The sequence below is a fragment of the Ictalurus furcatus genome, chromosome 29 (assembly GCF_023375685.1).
Source record: "Ictalurus furcatus strain D&B chromosome 29, Billie_1.0, whole genome shotgun sequence".
NCBI classification, from domain to species: Eukaryota; Metazoa; Chordata; class Actinopteri; order Siluriformes; family Ictaluridae; genus Ictalurus; species Ictalurus furcatus.
The window spans coordinates 15831102-15851377 of NC_071283.1; the positions used below are offsets into that span (position 1 = coordinate 15831102).

Below are 20276 nucleotides of genomic sequence, written 5' to 3' on the forward strand. Positions count from 1 at the left end.
CTGGTCAATGCCCTCAGCGGTGCAGAAAAGCAGGGCGAGTTCCTCAGCAGAGCAGGCAAGCACAGCGGCATTGTGTGCAGGGTTGGCGAACAGAGGGGAGCACCTGGGTATGTCAGGACACGGAGCAACATCTTCAGCCAACCAGGGCGACGTCCTAAGCTGATCCGAAAGGCTGGACTAGATCCATAATAGGGGAGGGAGGGTGGTAGATGGTGCCAGCCCAGTTAACAGGCTCCCACTTGTACCCAGACTCCTCCATGTCCTCCTCCTGTTAGTGTAGCATAGTTCTCCACGAACATAGGTGGCAGAGTGAAGCCCAGGTATTTCATGATGAATCTGCTGCTTCCGAGTTTTAGGTCTTCTGTCACGATTCAAAGGTGACATTCAAACATTTAATAAACAAACAAACAAACAACAAAACAAAGACACTAAAACAACTAGGCAGAATACTGTGGCTAAGGCTAAACATAAACTATGAAACAAAACGTGGTACAGGGACAAAGGTCAAGATAGACAATCCGTAAGAGAAGGAAGCAAAACAAACAGTGGCTATATACAGAAGTGCTCGTTAAACAGAAACGTGATACAGGTGCAGGTGGTTATGTGACAATGAAGTAGTATGGTGCAGTGGCTGCTGGGAAATGAAGTCCAGAGTTACCTCCTTGATATATGACAATACCACAATGAAGTTTATTAATTTCCAACATCAGCACGTCCCCAAGTGTTTTATTCCACCATGTCATACTTTTTTATGTGTATAATATAATAAAGACAAAAATCACACCTTGTCATGTTACTGCGAAACCGCAAAGTGTAAACATTTTGTTTGTTTGTTTGATTGTTTTTATCTTAAAACTTAAATTTAAGCCTAAAGTCTTTTTGTGCTTTAAGGCAATAAAAGCAGGACATTTTAAAAGACATTTAAAGATGCAGTAATGTTGTGTATCTACTGTACTGGTCTACACTCACTCTTCCAAATAAAGGTCACAAATAAAACTTTCTGAAAGTAAAACTTTATCATATTAAAGATAATTATGAAAGCTATAAGTGATATAAAACTCCCTCAGTGATGAATGTGTTAAATGAGAGAAAGGAGAAGTGAATACACCATTGTTTTCTACTGAATGGCAGTTTTATCGCTCACCTGATCCACTAAGCAAACTTATGGAAATATCAGCAGGACTGTGACCTTTCCTCATCAGGTCTGAGATCAGGGCTGTCTGTCACACTGCTCTAGTTTTAACACAAAATAAATAAACACATGAGGAACTTTTTAAACCTGAAATCCCATCTTTACAGTGAGAATATCTGTAACTGGAACAAGTCCATTAGATGTCCAGGATGTTTCCTGTGTGATGTGCTGAATCATCTTCCTGGTTTTACACTCAGGTTTCTGAAAGAGAACTCATGTACCTGCTGGAAGGTTCTAGACAGGTAGGACTCTGTGCTTCACCATCGTTAATGTCTATGTGTTCAGTGTGTAAAGGGTTTGGATTCGTGCATGTAAATAAGCTGGAAAGCGCCAGTGTCCTCGTCACGTCCTCGTCACGTCTTCGTCACGGGGTTCACGCCGCCCTGTGTATAGAGGGGAAATAAAAGCCGTTCGCTTCCTTCATTCCCACCATTTTGAAAGCGCAGGCGTGCGGCTCGTGAAGGTCAGAGCATTGTCTCAGTACAGCAAAAGAATGAAAGTAATGTTGATAAACCACTTAAAACATTCCTGAAACCTGATTTTCTGCTACTGAACAATGCTAATTGTTGACCATTTACACAGCAGTGTCCTCACATGGATGTGATTCAAAAGGACATCGTCGTCGTCTGACCTGGAGGCTTTACTGAGCTCTTTACGGTAGGAGAAACTGTTTTCATCAACTTTCTCTCCTCATAGGAAATAATCACTTTATTCACCTTCTTTACTCTGTTTAATGCTTTATTTAAAGGTACAGAGATGAAATGGAAAATGCTGATAATAATATACATGTGTAATACCTGATTATAACAAATATTATAAAGCTATAGTGGAGTTTGAGTTCTAACATGTTACTTTACAGTTTTATCAATATAGCTAACAACTGAGAATGATTTGGGAATAAATAATAAAATAAATAAGTGTGTTGGTGTAAAATTGATTTATAATCACACAGTTGATAGATACAGTGTGACTTTAGAGATAATTATATACTGGGAAAAAACTCATGAGACTTTATCACATCCCTTTATGATTCTATGATCAAAGCACAAAACTAGTAAATATTAATATCTTTTATAAATGACATGAGAAATGATTTAGTTTTTCTGATTTAACTGATATGAAGAAAGGAAAAGTTCAAGTGTAAGTGATGGGAAACTGTTGTAGGAAATATCAGCTGTAGATCCTATTAAAAGCTCTGGGAGATTAGTTCCTGGCTTTTGGTTTGGTAAAAATAATTTATATAAAGAAATACTTATACAGGTGACAGTAGAGGAACATGGATGTTGTTGTCTGATTGTTTTAAAGGATCAGAATTGATATTTCTTATTTATCTTTTATCACTGTAACAGAATAGATTGTACAGTACTGTGTAAAAGTCCTCAAATATAATAAATGTTTCTATATATAAAATAAATAAACTATAAATAGCAGTAAACATTAATAAAGTAAATCAGTATTTGTTATGAAGCCTTTAAACCTGTATCAGTTCTCTCAGGTTCAGGTTTTCTGCATCTTGGAGAACCTCACACAGTTCTTCTGAATATTTGGTTCTCACTTTGGTTCTGCAGTAAAACCAGAACAGACTCGTTATGGGTTTATCTGAAATGTCCTCTATTACTGAGCACTTCTAGAACATTCATCTCTGTAACTTTTCATATAAAATGTAACTACTTGTATAAGTAATAAAACCTAGTTGTGTTAATTTTCTACTCACACATTAATGACAAAAAAAAAATCAAATAAACATCTCTTCATTTATTTAAAAAAAAAAAATTAAGGGTGTGTAGACTTTTGCACAGTACTGTTTATGAACAGCAGGGGGCAGTGTTGTGTGTAATTATTATTTAATTCAAGGACAACGCCCATTAAAAACAGGGAAGGACAGATCTCTGTGGGCTAAACTCTGTGTGTGTGTGTGTGTGTGATCACTGAAATAAACAATAATGGACTTACAGTCATTTAATGAGGAAAAACTTTACAACCTTTAAACTTTACAAGTTTAGCATTAATTTGTTGTTAATAAAAAATGTAATGTAATTAAAAATCCCCAAATTGTGTAGAAGCTCAGCGTTTTAATAGACATAAAGCCAAAATAACAAAAGGGGAATTTACATATTTACATTTTTATTTTAATAAAAAAATAATAAAAAATAAATTCGGCAAACGTCTCTCCTACATCTTATATTTTCTGTCCCTGACTGCTGTGACGTTGTGTTTGTTAGAGCGACACTAAGCCAGAACGAGCCGTGTTCCAGGAAGAAGACCAGATTATCAGGTTTTTCAGGAACGAGTTCATTTGATGAGCAAATAAACAACACGGACTAACACCTTTAACACCGTCTTCTAGATCTGTCTCTCTCTCAGTCTGGAGCTTTAACAGTCTGGTGTTATGGGTGGGGTTTAGTCAGAATTCCTTCAGGAGCTGGTGGGGGTTGGATTGAGAAACCAGTCCCACACACACGTCTAACACAGAGCTGTGTATCCTGTGTCTGATCTGATGTCTGATATCTGATCTGAACAATACGGCTGTAATGTGAGAAGTGTAAACACTGAAAGCTGCTGATTCGCTGAAGCTCGTTTTTTACCTTAACTTTCTGACACTTGGGTCTTTGCTAACTTTAATGTTGCTAGTCAGAGCATGCAAATATTCAAATATTAGACACTGATGCCTGAAGCCACGCCCTAACCCCTGCAGGATTTCTCAGGGATTAATCAGTTTATAAATATGTTTATGACGAGACAAACACAAGCAGGAATACTAATTCAGACAGAACTCAGTTAATAGACTCTGAAATCGACTTCCTATAATCCCATCAAACTCTAGGCTGAAATGATCTCTAAATAATATCAAACATTACCAAGTTCACACTTTAACGCTTACTGTACAGGATGTACACACTGTAAATGTGTAAATGGTTTATGTAACACAAACACTGAACATTTATGACCAATTGTGAACAGAAGTATGTTCAATTAAAAAATAAAACTCATTAAAATAATAAAAAGGATATACAGATGTTGACTTATCTCCTCACATCTGCATACACCACTGGATCAGTCTCCGCTTCAACCTGCATTATTCTGGGTTTTTCTTCCTGTAAGACACAGCAGTATATTTCAGTATCTGAATCAGGGCGAGACTTTATCACTCCTGTGGAACAAACCTGATTTTTATACTAAAACCTCTACTGAATTTCACATCATCATCATTTTCAGAAGTTATATTTCGATGTTTACCTCTTTAACTCTCTCTGCACTGTGAGCTGTAACATTCACATCAGCGTAAGTCACATCAGGTTTCTCAGAAACTAAAGACACACAGATCAGATTCAATTTCATGAAACCTGCCGAATGTAAAAACTAAACACAGGAACAGAAAGATGCATTACTTACCTTGCTGCCTTTTCTTTTTCAGCCAAATCCACAACGTTACAGATATTATTAATAACACAAAACCTCCAGCAGATATCAGGACAGGAAGCAGTGAACGGGAACGATCAGTTTGTCCTGTAAAGATTATAATATATTCATAAATTATTTTCTCTATATGACACAGATATAAGACTAAGGCAGGGTGATATGACCAAAATATCATATCTTGACACTCGAAGATACAAAATACAAACTGACAGCAAAACAGAAGCAGCAGTAAAACAAAACATAAAAAAAGACTGTGATATTTATTTAATATCTATTGTGTAAATGTAATTGTTACAAAAGAAAGTAGAGAAATTTCATAAAAAGATTTTGTGATACTCAGCAATATCTCAGAAAAGTGTGCTGTGGTATAATTGATCACAATAGCGATATTATATGGTCATATCACCCAGCCCTACATCACACATCTTCCCTCAGATCCGTGAGAAACCTGTAACATGACGCTAGCACGTGATAAATATTCCACTGCAGTCGGTGAAATATGAAACCTCGCTGCACTTTTCCACGGTATTATTGATATTGACTCCACTGAATGATGTTGTGTTCACTGAACAAATCTCACTGAGACTTTCACACAGAAACATTTAAACTACGGACTTTTCTTTAACCAACCAGACTGACACACCGTCAATAATGATTTCATTTTATATCTTAATCTTCAGTCACCTGTCTCACTCCTTCATGAATATTCATTATTCTGTTCTATTCAAAGTGATGATAGTGTAGACTCTCTGACGTACCTGAGTGATGATCACAGAGCTGTGTGATGTTGAGAGAAGATGATTTATTACTGACAGGGTTTGCAGACACACAGATATAAGTGTTCGTGTTATTATCATGGTGTTGTATTTGAAGTGAGAGATTGAGGGGAACACTGAGATCTGTGTTATTGGTGATGGAGATTCTCTCGTTCTCTCTGTACCAGGATAACTTCACATCTTCTCCATTCTCCACAGTGCACAGGAGGGAACACGCCTCTGTGGAAACCACACTTCGATTTTCTCTTTTTATTATTACTGGAGTCGATACTGGAGCTAAGAAACAGAAACAAAGATTAAATACAACAGATTAAAACTGTAAGCTTAAGTATAATAATAAACATCATAAACATGTTGTGTGTGTGTGTGTGTGCGTGTGCATGTGTTACCATCCCAATTTTGGTTAATTTCCTAAAACAGCACGTGTGTGTTATTCCTCTTATACCACAGCAATTTGTCAAAGATTACAATTCTCATTTATAAATAATTCATAACATAAATACCATCATTTTAATCCCAATATAGTTACAATTAATGTGGAATGTCTGTAAAACAGCTATAAACAGTTGTTCAGTCACAAATCCCCCTCTCAGTGCATCACACAGCACCACAAGTTCTGTTTCTGTTTAGTTTTTCATGTGTGTTTGTATTGGACTCAGAATTGTCTCCGCCCCTGACATGTCATTGGTTGATTCCTCTAATGTGTTCACCTGTCCTGTGTTTTGCTTTAATTAGTTGTGTTATTTATACCCTGTTGTTTCTGTCCTCATTGTGACGTCTTGTTCATGGTACTCATGCAATTCTGATATTTTTTTCTAGCGTACCATTTTCCAGTCTCCCTTTTACACTGCATTTATAATCGCTTTGGAATATGGATTTTCCCGTGATTATTTAGCTGAATGTTTATCATTGTCAATGATTTTATTTCCGACTACAACTATTGACGTTTTCACATTTGCATCCTGCTTATCACCACACGTTAAATGTTCCCTCACCAGCCTCTATTATTATTAGATTATTATTTCAGGGCAGATGTTCATGATGCAGTTTGACTACACTCAGCTCTGATTGGCCTTTTGTATTGATGAAGTTATGAGACTGAACATGGACAGGAAGGAGACATGAAACACTTTTACTCACCATAAACTCTGACACTGAAAGTCCTAGATGAGGTGCGTCCAGTGATGACCTGTAATAAATAAACTCCAGAATGGTTTCTGCTGATGTTCCTGATGGTTAAAGCTCCACTGATTCTGTCCAGCTGCAGTCGCTCTTTAAATCTCTCACTGATTTCTGTAACAGTTTCTCCTTTAAACACCTGCCTAAACAATATCTTTTCCTCTGCTTTCTCAGGTCCATAAAACCACAGAATCTGAGCATCACTCTGAATTCCAGTTATCCCAGTATGGAGAGTTATAGTGGTTCCTTCCACTTCCTGCAGTGTGACCGTCTCGTCTCCAGCTGCACACAGTAAACCTGCACCACAGCTTCAGCTTCAGATTAATCATTTCACTCACAATCATAATCACACACAGTCCATTAAAACTATACTGTGCCACAGATTTGTGATTTCAGATGACGCTGATTTCAACTTCAAAATGCAGAAATATTACATTTCAGGGAATCTGATATGTTCTGGAGCAAATATATTGTTACATATTAGTACTTATTATTATTATTATTATTATTATTATTATTATTATATATTACTACAGTGCTGCATCTATTACTAGATATGTTACTAGTCCCTCCAGGATTTAGCAGTTTTGCAATCGCAGAAATTAATGAAAAATCAAGCAAACGCCACAATATGAATTTGCAATTTTTCAAAATTACCGCAGATTTGGGCCGAGACGTGTCATGTGACATCATCACAGCGTGCATTCAGTCAAATCCCTCTTTGATTAATGTGCGTCGAACACAAGTACAGCTAAAAGTTCTCATTTACCAACAAACATCACTAGGAAAGCGTGCACAAAGCTATTTCGCGCGATTGCAATTTCACCAATTCAAGTAGTTTTCCACAAAAAAACACAAACTCTGCAAATTCCATCACAAATTTTGAAAAAAAAGCCGCAGCAAAATCCAGCATTTTTGGCCGCAACAATCACAAAAAAAACTCCATGAAATCCACTTCGGACTGTGTTCCAATACAATGATCTATATTCAGTGCCTTGCAAAAGTATTCAACCCCCTTAAAAGTCATGAGATTGGTCTGAGTTATAAAGGACACTTACACAGATTGTTCCATCAGTATTTTTACTGTAAACCAATCTGCTCATAAAGCACATTTTCAAAGTCAAAATTCATTATTTGTCAGCAGAGCTTTAAAAACTGAAAAATGCTGTTTGCATAAGTATTCACCCCCCTCCAGACTAGTACCTGGTAGAAGCAGCTTTGGCTGCAGTAACAGCTGTGAGTGTGTTGGGGGTTGGTGAAGTTCCTACCAGCTCTGCACACTGTTTGGAATTTTCACCCATTCTTCCTGCCAGATTTGTTCCAGGTTCTTCAGGTTGGGTGGATGTTCTTTACTGACTGCAATTTTTTAAACAGTGCTACAGATTCCCAATGGGATTCAGATCTGGACTTTGACTTGGCCACTGTAGAACGTTCACCTTTTTGTTTTTAACTGCTCCTACACTGCTTTGGTCTTGTCTTTGGGACCAGTGATGAAAGGTGAAGTATCCACCAAGCATTAGGTTTGTTTGTTTTTTAGCTGACTGAAGCAGGTTCTCTTGTAATAGATATTGATCCAACAGTGCTTACTGGGATATTCAACCAATTGTATATAATTTTACACCCTATTCCTAAGTTGTAAAATTATATTATCTTATCTTTACCTTCTTTGGAATGCTCCTTAGCCTTCATTTTCACTTCTTTCTTCAGACTGAACATCACTTCAGTGTCAGTTCAACTTGGGTGGCTTTTGTTCAGAAAATAGGAGCTGTTTTAATATTTCACAGGTGAAGGTCAATTATAAGTCAGTTGTGTCCTCGTTAAAACAATATCTTTCATCTGGAGCTTTGAGATACTTACTGACCAATAATTAATTTAGACTGAAACTTCACTGTAAGAGAACACGGGTCTGCAATAAAAATACTGAGAGGAAGAATATTTTCATTTATTATTTGTAATTCAGACCAATCTGATAAATTCCAGGGGTTACAAACTTTTGCAAGACACTGAACATTTAAATAACATTGGGAGGAATTTGCATATATTTACAAATATAGTGCACAGAATTATCCAATATATTTCTATTAAATAAGGAGAGACTTTGGTGTTGAGAAATATGAAAGAGGATTTCCACTGAAAAATAACATCAATGTACAAGTACAATTCCCTTGTATGGGTCATTTCTGTCTGGTTTTCATTAATCAGATGGTAGACTATAGAAAAGTTATAGCTACACATGTGAAAATAGAGAATTAAAGTGGAAAATATCACAAATCAGCACAATGATCCAGTACACCATGGATTTATAATCTTAAGAATCCTAAATCAATAACCACAAGCTGTATTTAACATACAGTCAAAACACTTTAACTGCAAACATTATTTTAATTGCAAAAAAGTGTATTAAACTGGACTTTTCCCTGTTACTGGTGTGGAACCATCCAGAAAACACCTTCAGTACCTTAATGTGTACCTGTAAAATGACTCTAAACTCTAATTAAGGTACATTATTAAGGTAGTTATTAATGTAATTGTGTTCTTAAATCATTTTAAAAGTAAAGATGTGAATACATTATGATGAACCACACTGACAATGAAAAGTACTGTTTAGTGTTTATTTGTGAGAGTTTAATAAAAGGAAATAAACTGAGAGACTGTTGTCTTTGTGTGAAAAGTCAGAGTTGTGTGAAACCTGATCTTTTCAGAGGATTCATTAACACACAGCTCTAAACTGCTGTATCACTGTTCAGCTTAACACTGAGGAAAACTCCTTCATCCAACACACACAGTATTACACCTGAGTTTCACATCTAGTTTTACTCTCTTCAGGATCAACTTATTTTATAGAAACTCTTTATATTTACAGTTGCATGTGTTGTGAAGGAAAGGTGGAAACTTACAGCACAGTAGGGGGAGAAAAGTCCAGAGAATCCTGTTTCCTGAGAGAATATTCACCACCATTTCATAATCCATAGTAAGCGTTTCTCACACACACATTTTCCCGTTTCCCCGAACATCAGTGTCACTGAAGAGTTTTATAAACAATGCAGGTAAGCGGCATGATGTATGTTTCTACTCTACACAATCTCCCGAGCTGTTAGCTTTAGCGTCTTTACTGGCTCACATCCATCAACCCGCTGCAGCTCCTCCTGTGTGGACATGCTCAGTTCACACTTTCCTCTCAGCTCTGAATACAAACCCCTTTTAAACATCTTTTCAGCTGTATTTAGTGGGCGCTCTAATATGTTATCATTAAAAAACATTTTAAATGTGTTATAATTACACAATAATCCTACAAATATTACTTAAATAAATTCAATTCAATTCAATTCAATTTTATTTGTATAGCGCTTTTTACAATAGACATTGTCTCAAAGCAGCTTTACAGAAATATCAACATGGTATACAGATATTAAAGGTGTGAATTTATCCCAACTGAGCAAGCCACAGAGTGGTGACGGCGGCAAGGAAAAACTCCCTAAGATGTTTTAAGAGGAAGAAACCTTGAGAGGAACCAGACTCAGAAGGGAACCCATCCTCATCTGGGTAACAACAGATAGTGTGAAAAATTTCATTATGGATTTATATGAAGTCTGTATGGCCTTAGGAGCAGCCGTAGTCCCAGCAGTCTGGAATTATAGAAGATTTGAGCTCCATCCAGAGGCAGAAAGGATCTGGGATCTCTAGTATCTCCATAAATTCGTGTGGGGCTCGGCGAAAGGAGAGAGGGAGAAAAAAGATTATTATGACTGCGAAGTAGTAGAACAGAATCTAGTCAGGGTAGGCTTGAGTAAACAAATACGTTCTAAGCCTAGACTTAAACACTGAGACTGTGTCTGAGTCCCGAACACTAATTGGAAGACTGTTCCATAACTGTGGGGCTCTATAAGAGAAAGCTCTCCCCCCTGCTGTAGCCTTCGCTATTCGAGGTACCAACAAATAGCCTGCATCTTTTGATCTAAGTAGGCGTGGCGGATCATAGAAAACCAAAAGGTCGCTTAGATATTGTGGCGCGAGACCGTTTAGTGCTTTATAGGCTAATAAAAGTATTTTATAGTTAATGTGAGATTTTACTGGGAGCCAATGCAGTACTGATAATATTGGTGTGATGTGGTCGTATCTTCTAGTTCTAGTTAGGACTCTAGCAGCTGCATTCTGGACTAACTGGAGCTTATTTATATTCCTACTGGAACATCCAGACAGAAAGGCATTACAGTAATCTAATCTAGAGGTGACGAATGCATGAACTAGTATTTCATGTAGTGACATTATGTTTCTTATTTTAGAAATATTTCTGAGATGAAAGAAAGCTATCCTAGTAATATTATCTACATGAGCATCAAATGATAGGCTGGAGTCAATAATCACTCCAAGGTCTTTAACTGCGGTACATGATGAAACAGAAAGACCATCCAGAGTAAAATATAAATGTGTTTATAGTCAGAAGGAGAGTGTGGAAAACACTGCCACTGCCTTGTAATCACTATCTGATGTCACGTGATACCATCTCCAGCATCCTAAACATATCCCTAGTCCCAACTTCTACAGCGGTCCTGAGTACTGAACATCGTCATGTACAATATAAACACGGCGGTCCCGAGTACTGAACGTCGTCGTGTACAATATAAACACGGCAGTCCCGAGTACTGAACGTCGTCGTGTACGATATAAACACGGCGGTCCCGAGTACTGAACGTCGTCGTGTACGATATAAACACGGCGGTCCCGAGTACTGAACGTCGTCGTGTACGATATAAGCACGGCGGTCCCGAGTACTGAACGTCGTCGTGTACGATATAAACACAGCGGTCCCGAGTACTGAACGTCGTCGTGTACGATATAAACACAGCGGTCCTGAATAAAAGATGCAATAGTTTATATTCTCTACTGTACGCCTGACCCCCGCATGTTCATCAGTGTTACTGACCATAAACAACGCTGCCAACTCCAACCATCACCATGTAGCAATAACAATCTGAATAGTTCATATTCTCATCCTAAACCCATTTAGTTTCTATTTTACAGTTTCAGAACCGTGTCATGTACCTGTGCTCCAATATTATGATTAACACAGTGTTCTCGACTTCCCTCTAATGTCTGTACATTATAAACTCGTCTGCACATATTAACAAAAGTCTGGTGCTGAGAGGTCATTTGCATTCACTGGTTATGCGTGTTTACCGTGGATTTGAATAAGCTTTGAGAAATGCTTTACATAATTCCATGTGATTTTTGCATTATTACTAAAACAGAGAACAGTTCTGACTGTGATTGTTACAGGACTTGTGTTTTATGTGTGTTAGATCAAACGTTCATAATCAATAACGACACTAGTGAAGTGGCACTTTAATGTCTGTATTTACATTTCTCTGTTTTTCCTGAACTGAACTGTTGTTGTGTCATGAAGACCTCGAAATAAAAAGATCTACAGGAGCTCTGACCCAGATAGAACACACCACACAGATGAACAGATTAAAATAACCGTGTTTCAGCTTTCCTGTGAAGTTTATTTACACCATGTTAGAATTCTTTATCAAATCAATCAACAATTAAACAAAGGTTTAAACTTATAACTGAGCTCATTTGAAGTGTTAGTAACGCACTGAGCAAACAGATGTGTTGGTTCGATTTTATTTTTGTGAATCAGCATGGGTCAGTGTGTAAAACATACTTTTACATTTATATTGTAAAGAAATGTGTGGTATTTATTATAATGTGATGATTCACTGTCAGTAATTATTCTATCAAGCCTGTTGTAGGAAGTTCTTCACTGGACTGGACTCCTGTCTGTGTTTAGAAGTTTGTACACCCTCAGGTAGACGTTACATTACATGCAGGTAACATGCTGATTCCACTCCAGTCTGTACTTATGACCAGAAATATCATGCTCATGCTTGCAGACATTTCATAAAAAAACGTTTTATGTAATGTATGGTCATGCTTCATTTTTATATAACATTTTAAAATGAGTGTAATGAGGTTTTAATATATAAAAAAATGACTCTAACAAATGACTCAATTGGTTCTCAATAAACACATTAACACTTTGTGTAGAACGAACAGAACGATCACTTCAGGAGTAGCTTCAGAACTTCACAGGTCCTGTGTAAAAGAAAAATGTAAAGTTGATGATAGATGCAGTCTGGTGGTCCATCACCACTTCCTCTTTACTGTGTGTGTGTGTGTGTGTGTGTGTGTGTGTGTGTGTGTGTGTGTGTGTGTGAGAGGAGAGCTGAGCACTGAACCAACCACAAACCTCTGCACTAACTATGACAAATGTCACTGTTTTGTTAATGGTTCATTAAATGTTTTGGAGGTTGTGCATTATAAAGATGGGTATAATGAAGAGTTTCAGTATTTATGTGAAACATTTTGCTACCTGAGCGCTTGTTAAAGGTAAAAGCACGACTCGGTTCTGTAGATTTGTTTCTCGTCAGCTGAGAATCAGGTTTAAATGTCACATTTTGGTCAGTAAGAACACAGAAACAGTGAGAACAACCAGAGAGTCAGTAGATTCCCCAGCGGAGAATTCGAGACCTCACAGGCAGTTTTCATTTCCTCTGTGACTCCTATTGTGCTGGAGAACCTAATGCACCATCTCTCCATTTCCCATCATCCACAAATCAATACAACTAACATAGCAAATGCTTTTGTGATCTAAAAGCCTGTGTGGCTGGAAGCCATAAAAACACACAGTGCAGCAGAACAGCCAGAGTATAAGGGGGATACAAAACTGTAGTTAGCTAATATTACCCAGAAAACTAGTTAGTTAGTTAGTTATCACAACAGGAGAAGAGCTGTAGATGCATGGAGAGAGCACTGGATGGAGGGTGCAGGACTGAACAGACTCTTTTACTGACTCTGAATCTATATCCTGATGATTCATTGCTTTAATTATATTTGGTCTTTTATCAGTCTTGTCTAAGAAACAGAAACACAGATTAAATAGAACAGATTAAAACTACAACTTTTCTTTTAAAGCAACACAAGCTTAAGTATAATAATAAACATCATAAACACTGTGTGTGTGTGTGTGTATGTGTGCGTGTGTGCGTGTGTTGCCATCCCAATTTTGGTTAATTTCCTAAAACAGCACGTGTGTGTTATTCCTCTTATACCACAGCAATTTGTCAAAGATTACAATTCTCATTTATAAATAATTCATAAAACAAATACCATCATTTTAATCCCAATATAGTTACAATTAATGTAGAATGTCTGTAAAACAGTTATAAACAGTTGTTCAGTCACAAATCCCCCTCTCAGTGCATCACACAGCACCACAAGTTCTGTTTCTGTTTAGTTTTCCATGTGTGTTTGTATTGGACTCAGAATTGTCTCCGCCCCTGACATGTCATTGGTTGATTCCTCTAATGTGTTCACCTGTCCTGTGTTTTGCTTTAATTAGTTGTGTTATTTATACCCTGTTGTTTCTGTCCTCGTTGTGATGTCTTGTTCATGGTACTCATGCAATTCTGATATTTTTTTCTAGCGTACCATTTTCCAGTCTCCCTTTTACACTGCATTTATAATCGCTTTGGAATATGGATTTTCCTGTGATTATTTAGCTGAATGTTTATCATTGTCAGTGATTTTATTTCCGACTACAACTATTGACGTTTTCACATTTGCATCCTGCTTATCACCACACGTTAAATGTTCCCTCACCAGCCTCTATTATTATTAGATTATTATTTCAGGGCAGATTCATCTGTAAGTGATGTTCATGATGCAGTTTGACTACACTCAGCTCTGATTGGCCTTTGTGTATTGATGAAGTTATGAGACTGAACATGGACAGGAAGGAGACATGAAACACTTTTACTCACCATAAACTCTGACACTGAAAGTCCTAGATGAGAGATGTTCAGCGATGACCTGTAATAAATAAACTCCAGAATGGTTTCTGCTGATGTTCCTGATGGTTAAAGCTCCACTGATTCTGTCCAGCTGCAGTCGCTCTTTAAATCTCTCACTGATTTCTCCTTGTCCTTTAAATACCGGACTAATCAATATTTTTTTCTCTGCTTTCTCAGGTCCATAAAACCACTGAATCTGATCATCACTCTGAATTCCAGTTATCCCAGTATGGAGAGTTATAGTGGTTCCTTCCACTTCCTGCAGTGTGACCGTCTCGTCTCCAGCTGCACACAGTAAACCTGCATCACAGCTTCAGCTTCAGATTAATCATTTCACTCACAATCATAATCACACACAGTCCATTAAAACTATACCGTGCTCCAGATTTGTGATTTCAGATGACACCGATTTCAACTTCAAAATGCAGAAATATTACATTTCAGGGAATCTGATATGTTCTGCAGCAAATATATTGTTACATATTAGTACTTATTATTATTATTATTATATATTACTACAGTGCTGCATCTATTACTAGATACGTTACTAGTCCCTCCAGGATTTAGCAGTTTTGCAATCGCAGAAATTAATGAAAAATCAAGCAAACGCCGCAATACGAGTTTGCAATTTTTCAAAATTACCGCAGATTTGGGCCGAGACGTGTCATGTGACATCATCACAGCGTGCATTCAGTCAAATCCCTCTTTGATTCCTGTGTGTCGAACACTTGTACAGCTAAAAGTTCTCATTTACCAACAAATTTACCAATTTTCCACAAAAAAACACAAACTCTGCAAATTCCATCACAAATTTTGAAAAAAAAAATCCAGCATTATTGGCCGCAACAATCACAAAAAAAAACTCTGTGAAATCCAGTTCGGACTGTGTTCCAATACAATGATCTATATTCAGTGCCTTGCAAAAGTATTCAACCCCCTTAAAAGTCATGAGATTGGTCTGAGTTATAAAGGACACTTACACAGATTGTTCCATCAGTATTTTTACTGCAAACCAATCTGCTCATAAAGCACATTTTCAAAGTCAAAATTCATTATTTGTCAGCAGAGCTTTAAAAACTGAAAAATGCTGTTTGCATAAGTATTCACCCCCTCCAGACTAGTACTTGGTAGAAGCAGCTTTGGCTGCAGTAACAGCTGTGAGTGTGTTGGGGGTTGGTGAAGTTCCTACCAGCTCTGCACACTGTTTGGAATTTTCACCCATTCTTCCTGCCAGATTTGTTCCAGGTTCTTCAGGTTGGGTGGATGTTCTTTATTGACTGCAATTTTTTAAAACATTCCCAGTGGGATTCAGATCTGGACTTTGACTTGGCCACTGTAGAACATTCACCTTTTTGTTTTTAACTGCTCCTACACTGCTTTGGTCTTGTCTTTGGGACCAGTGATGAAAGGTGAAGTATCCACCAAGCATTAGGTTTGTTTGTTTTTTAGCTGACTGAAGCAGGTTCTCTTGTAATAGATATTGATCCAACAGTGCTTACTGGGATATTCAACCAATTGTATATAATTTTACACCCTATTCCTAAGTTGTAAAATTATATTATCTTACCTTTACCTTCTTTAGAATGCTCCTTAGCCTTCATTTTCAGTTCTTTCTTCAGACTGAACATCACTTCAGTGTCAGTTCAACTTGGGTGGCTTTTGTTCAGAAAATAGGAGCTGTTTTAATATTTCACAGGTGAAGGTCAATTATAAGTCGTTAAAACAATATCTTTCATCTGGAGCTTTGAGATACTTACTGACCGATAATTAATTTAGACTGAAACTTCACTGTAAGAGAACACGAGTCTGCAATAAAAATACTGAGAGGAAGAATATTTTCATTTATTATTTGTAATTCAGACCAATCTGATAAATTCCAGGGGTTACATACTTTTGCAAGACACTGTACATGTAAATAACATTGGGGGGAATTTGCTTATATTTACAAATATAGTGCACAGAATTATGCAATATATTTCTATTAAATAAGGAGAGACTTTGGTGTTGAGAAATATGAAAGAGGATTTCCACTGAAAAATAACAACAATGTACAAGTACAATTCCCTTGTATGGGTCATTTCTGTCTGGTTTTCATTAATCAGATGGTAGACTATAGAAAAGTTATAGCTACACATGAAAATAGAGAATTAAAGTGGAAAATATCACAAATCAGCACAATGATCCAGTACACCATGGATTTATAATCTTAAGAATCCTAAATCAATAACCACAAGCTGTATTTACCATACAGTCAAAACACTTTAACTGCAAACATTATTTTAATTCCAAAAAAGTGTATTAAACTGGACTTTTCCCTGTTACTGGTGTGGAACCATCCAGAAAACACCTTCAGTACCTTAATGTGTACCTGTAAAATGACTCTAAACTCTAATTAAGGTATATTATTAAGGTAGTTATTAATGTAATTGTGTTCTTAAATCATTTTAAAAGTAAAGATGTGAATACATTATGATGAACCACACTGACTATGAAAAGTACTGTTTACTGTTTATTTGTGAGAGTTTAATAAAAGGAAATAAACTAAGAGACTGTTGTCTTTGTGTGAAAAGTCAGAGTTGTGTGAAACCTGATCTTTTCAGAGGATTCATTAACACACAGCTCTAAACTGCTGTATCACTGTTCAGCTTAACACTGAGGAAAACTCCTTCATCCAACACACACAGTATTACACCTGAGTTTCACATCTAGTTTTACTCTCTTCAGGATCAACTTATTTTATAGAAACTCTTTATATTTACAGTTGGATGTGTTGTGAAGGAAAGGTGGAAACTTACAGCACAGTAGGGGGAGAAAAGTCCAGAGAATCCTGTTTCCTGAGAAAATATTCACCACCCTTTCATAATCCATAGTAAGCGTTTCTCACACACACATTTTCCCGTTTCCCCGAACATCAGTGTCACTGAAGAGTTTTATAAACAATGCAGGTAAGCGGCATGATGTATGTTTCTACTCTACACAATCTCCCGAGCTGTTAGCTTTAGCGTCTTTACTGGCTCACATCCATCAACCCGCTGCAGCTCCTCCTGTGTGGACATGCTCAGTTCACACTTTCCTCTCAGCTCTGAATACAAACCCCTTTTAAACATCTTTTCAGCTGTATTTAGTGGGCGCTCTAATATATCATTAAAAAACATTTTAAATGTGTTATAATTACACAATAATCCTACAAATATTACTTAAATAAATGTGTTTATAGTCAGAAGGAGAGTGTGGAAAACACTGTCACTGCCTTGTAATCACTATCTGATGTCACGTGATACCATCTCCAGCATCCTAAACATATCCCTAGTCCCAACTGCTACAGCTGAACATTGTTGTGTACAATATAAACACAGCGGTCCCGAGTACTGAACATCGTCGTGTACGATATAAACACGGCGGTCCCGAGTACTGAACATCGTCGTGTACGATATAAACACGGCGGTCCCGAGTACTGAACATCGTCGTGTACGATATAAACACGGCGGTCCCGAGTACTGAACATCGTCGTGTACGATATAAACACGGCGGTCCCGAGTACTGAACATCGTCGTGTACGATATAAACACGGCGGTCCCGAGTACTGAACATCGTCGTGTACGATATAAACACGGCGGTCCCGAGTACTGAACATCGTCGTGTACGATATAAACACGGTGGTCCCGAGTACTGAACATTGTTGTGTACAATATAAACACTGTGGTCCCGAGTACTGAACATCGTCGTGTACGATATAAACACGGCGGTCCCGAGTACTGAACATTGTTGTGTACAATATACAGTAAACACAGCAGTCCTGAATAAAAGATGCAGTAGTTTATATTCTCTGCTGTACGCCTGACCCCCGCATGTTCATCAGTGTTACTGACCATAAACAACGCTGCTAACTCCAACCATCACCATGTAGCAGTAACAATCTGAATAGTTCATATTCTCATCCTAAACCCATTTACATTACATTTACATTTATTCACTTAGCAGACGCTTTTATCCAAAGCGACTTACAAATGGGAAAGATACAAGCAAAGCGATATATCAAGCAGAGAACAATACAAGTAGTGCTACCATACAAGATCCATTAATTGAATTCCAGAAGAAGCAAAGTGCAGAGTAGAGGTGTAAGTGCATTTTTTTTATTATTATTATTATTATGAGTTGGTTAGGTGTTCAGGGAAGAGGTGGGTCTTTAGCTGTTTTTTGAAGATGGTGAGAGATTCTGCGGTCCGGATTGAGATTGGAAGTGCATTCCACCACTGAGGAACACTTAGTGTGAAGGTTCTGGAAAGGGACCTTGCTCCACGCTGAGCTGGAACTGCTAAACGTCGGTCGCTAATCGATCGCAGATTGCGAGAGGGAACGTAGGCCTTCAGGAGAGAGTTGAGGTAGGAGGGTGCTGTTCCTGACAAGGTCTTTAGGTGAGCATCAAGGCCTTGAACTTGATGCGGGCAGCTACAGGAAGCCAGTGGAGCGAGATGAAGAGGGGTGTGACATGGGTTCTCTTGGACTGGTTGAAGACGAGGCGCGCTGCAGCATTCTGAATCATCTCAAGGGGTTTGATGGAGCTGCTGGGAGGCCTGAAAGCAGTGAGTTGCAGTAGTCCAGTTTAGAGATAACAAGAGCCTGGACTAGTATCTGTGTAGCCTGTTCGGTGATGTAGGGTCGGATTTTCTTGATGTTGTACAGGATGAACCTACAGGACCTTGCAGTTGCTGAGATATGGTCTGTAAAGGTCAAGCCGTCATCAAGAATCACCCCAAGGCTCCTGGCCGTCCTGGTTGGCATGAGTGTGAGTGAGCCGAGCTGTACAGTGAGGTTGTGGTTGATTGAGGGACAGGCTGTTTCTATTTCTACAGGACATTTAGTTTCTATTTTACAGTTTCAGAACCGTGTCATGTACCTGTGCTCCAATATTATGATTAACACAGTGTCCTCGATTTCCCTCTAATGTCTGTACATTATAAACTCGTCTGCACATATTAACAAAAGTCTGGTGCTGAGAAGTCATTTGCATTCACTGGTTATGCGTGTTTACCGTGGATTTGAATAAGCTTTGAGAAATGCTTTACATAATTCCATGTGATTTTTGCATTATTACTAAAACAGAGAACAGTTCTGACTGTGATTGTTACAGGACTTGTGTTTTATGTGTGTTAGATCAAACGTTCATAATCAATAACGACACTAGTGAAGTGGCACTTTAATGTCTGTATTTACATTTCTCTGTTTTTCCTGAACTGAACTGTTGTTGTGTCATGAAGACCTCGAAATAAAAAGATCTACAGGAGCTCTGACCCAGATAGAACACACCACACAGATGAACAGATTAAAATAACCGTGTTTCAGCTTTCCTGTGAAGTTTATTTACACCATGTTAGAATTCTTTATCAAATCAATCAACAATTAAACAAAGGTTTAAACTTATAACTGAGCTCATTTGAAGTGTTAGTAACGCACTGAGCAAACAGATGTGTTGGTTCGATTTTATTTTTGTGAATCAGCATGGGTCAGTGTGTAAAACATACTTTTACATTTATATTGTAAAGAAATGTGTGGTATTTATTATAATGTGATGATTCACTGTCAGTAATTATTCTATCAAGCCTGTTGTAGGAAGTTCTTCACTGGACTGGACTCCTGTCTGTGTTTAGAAGTTTGTACACCCTCAGGTAGACGTTACATTACATGCAGGTAACATGCTGATTCCACTCCAGTCTGTACTTATGACCAGAAATATCATGCTCATGCTTGCAGACATTTAATAAAAAAACGTTTTATGTAATGTATGATCATGCTTCATTTTTATATAACATTTTAAAATGAGTGTAATGAGGTTTTAATATATAAAAAAATGAC

The 20276-nt window shown here is 37.6% G+C and overlaps 1 protein-coding gene and 1 long non-coding RNA gene across 2 annotated transcripts; one reads left to right on the forward strand and one right to left on the reverse strand.

Annotated features, from left to right (window-relative positions):
* The first annotated feature begins 1621 nt into the window (after nucleotides 1–1621).
* Nucleotides 1622–9216, forward strand: LOC128604404 (uncharacterized). The gene is made up of 2 exons (XR_008385179.1): nucleotides 1622–1849; nucleotides 6742–9216. It is a non-coding gene; the product is annotated as an uncharacterized LOC128604404 (long non-coding RNA).
* LOC128604396 (natural killer cell receptor 2B4-like) lies at nucleotides 3137–9789 on the reverse strand. Its single transcript, XM_053619506.1, has 6 exons — nucleotides 9465–9789; nucleotides 6529–6864; nucleotides 5371–5664; nucleotides 4586–4699; nucleotides 4430–4500; nucleotides 3137–4287 (listed from the first exon to the last, which is right to left on the reverse strand). The coding sequence occupies exons 1-6, from the start codon at nucleotides 9535–9537 to the stop codon at nucleotides 4216–4218; spliced, it is 960 nt and encodes a 319-aa protein (XP_053475481.1). The 5' UTR covers nucleotides 9538–9789; the 3' UTR covers nucleotides 3137–4215.
* Between the last annotated feature and the right edge of the window lie 10487 nt (nucleotides 9790–20276).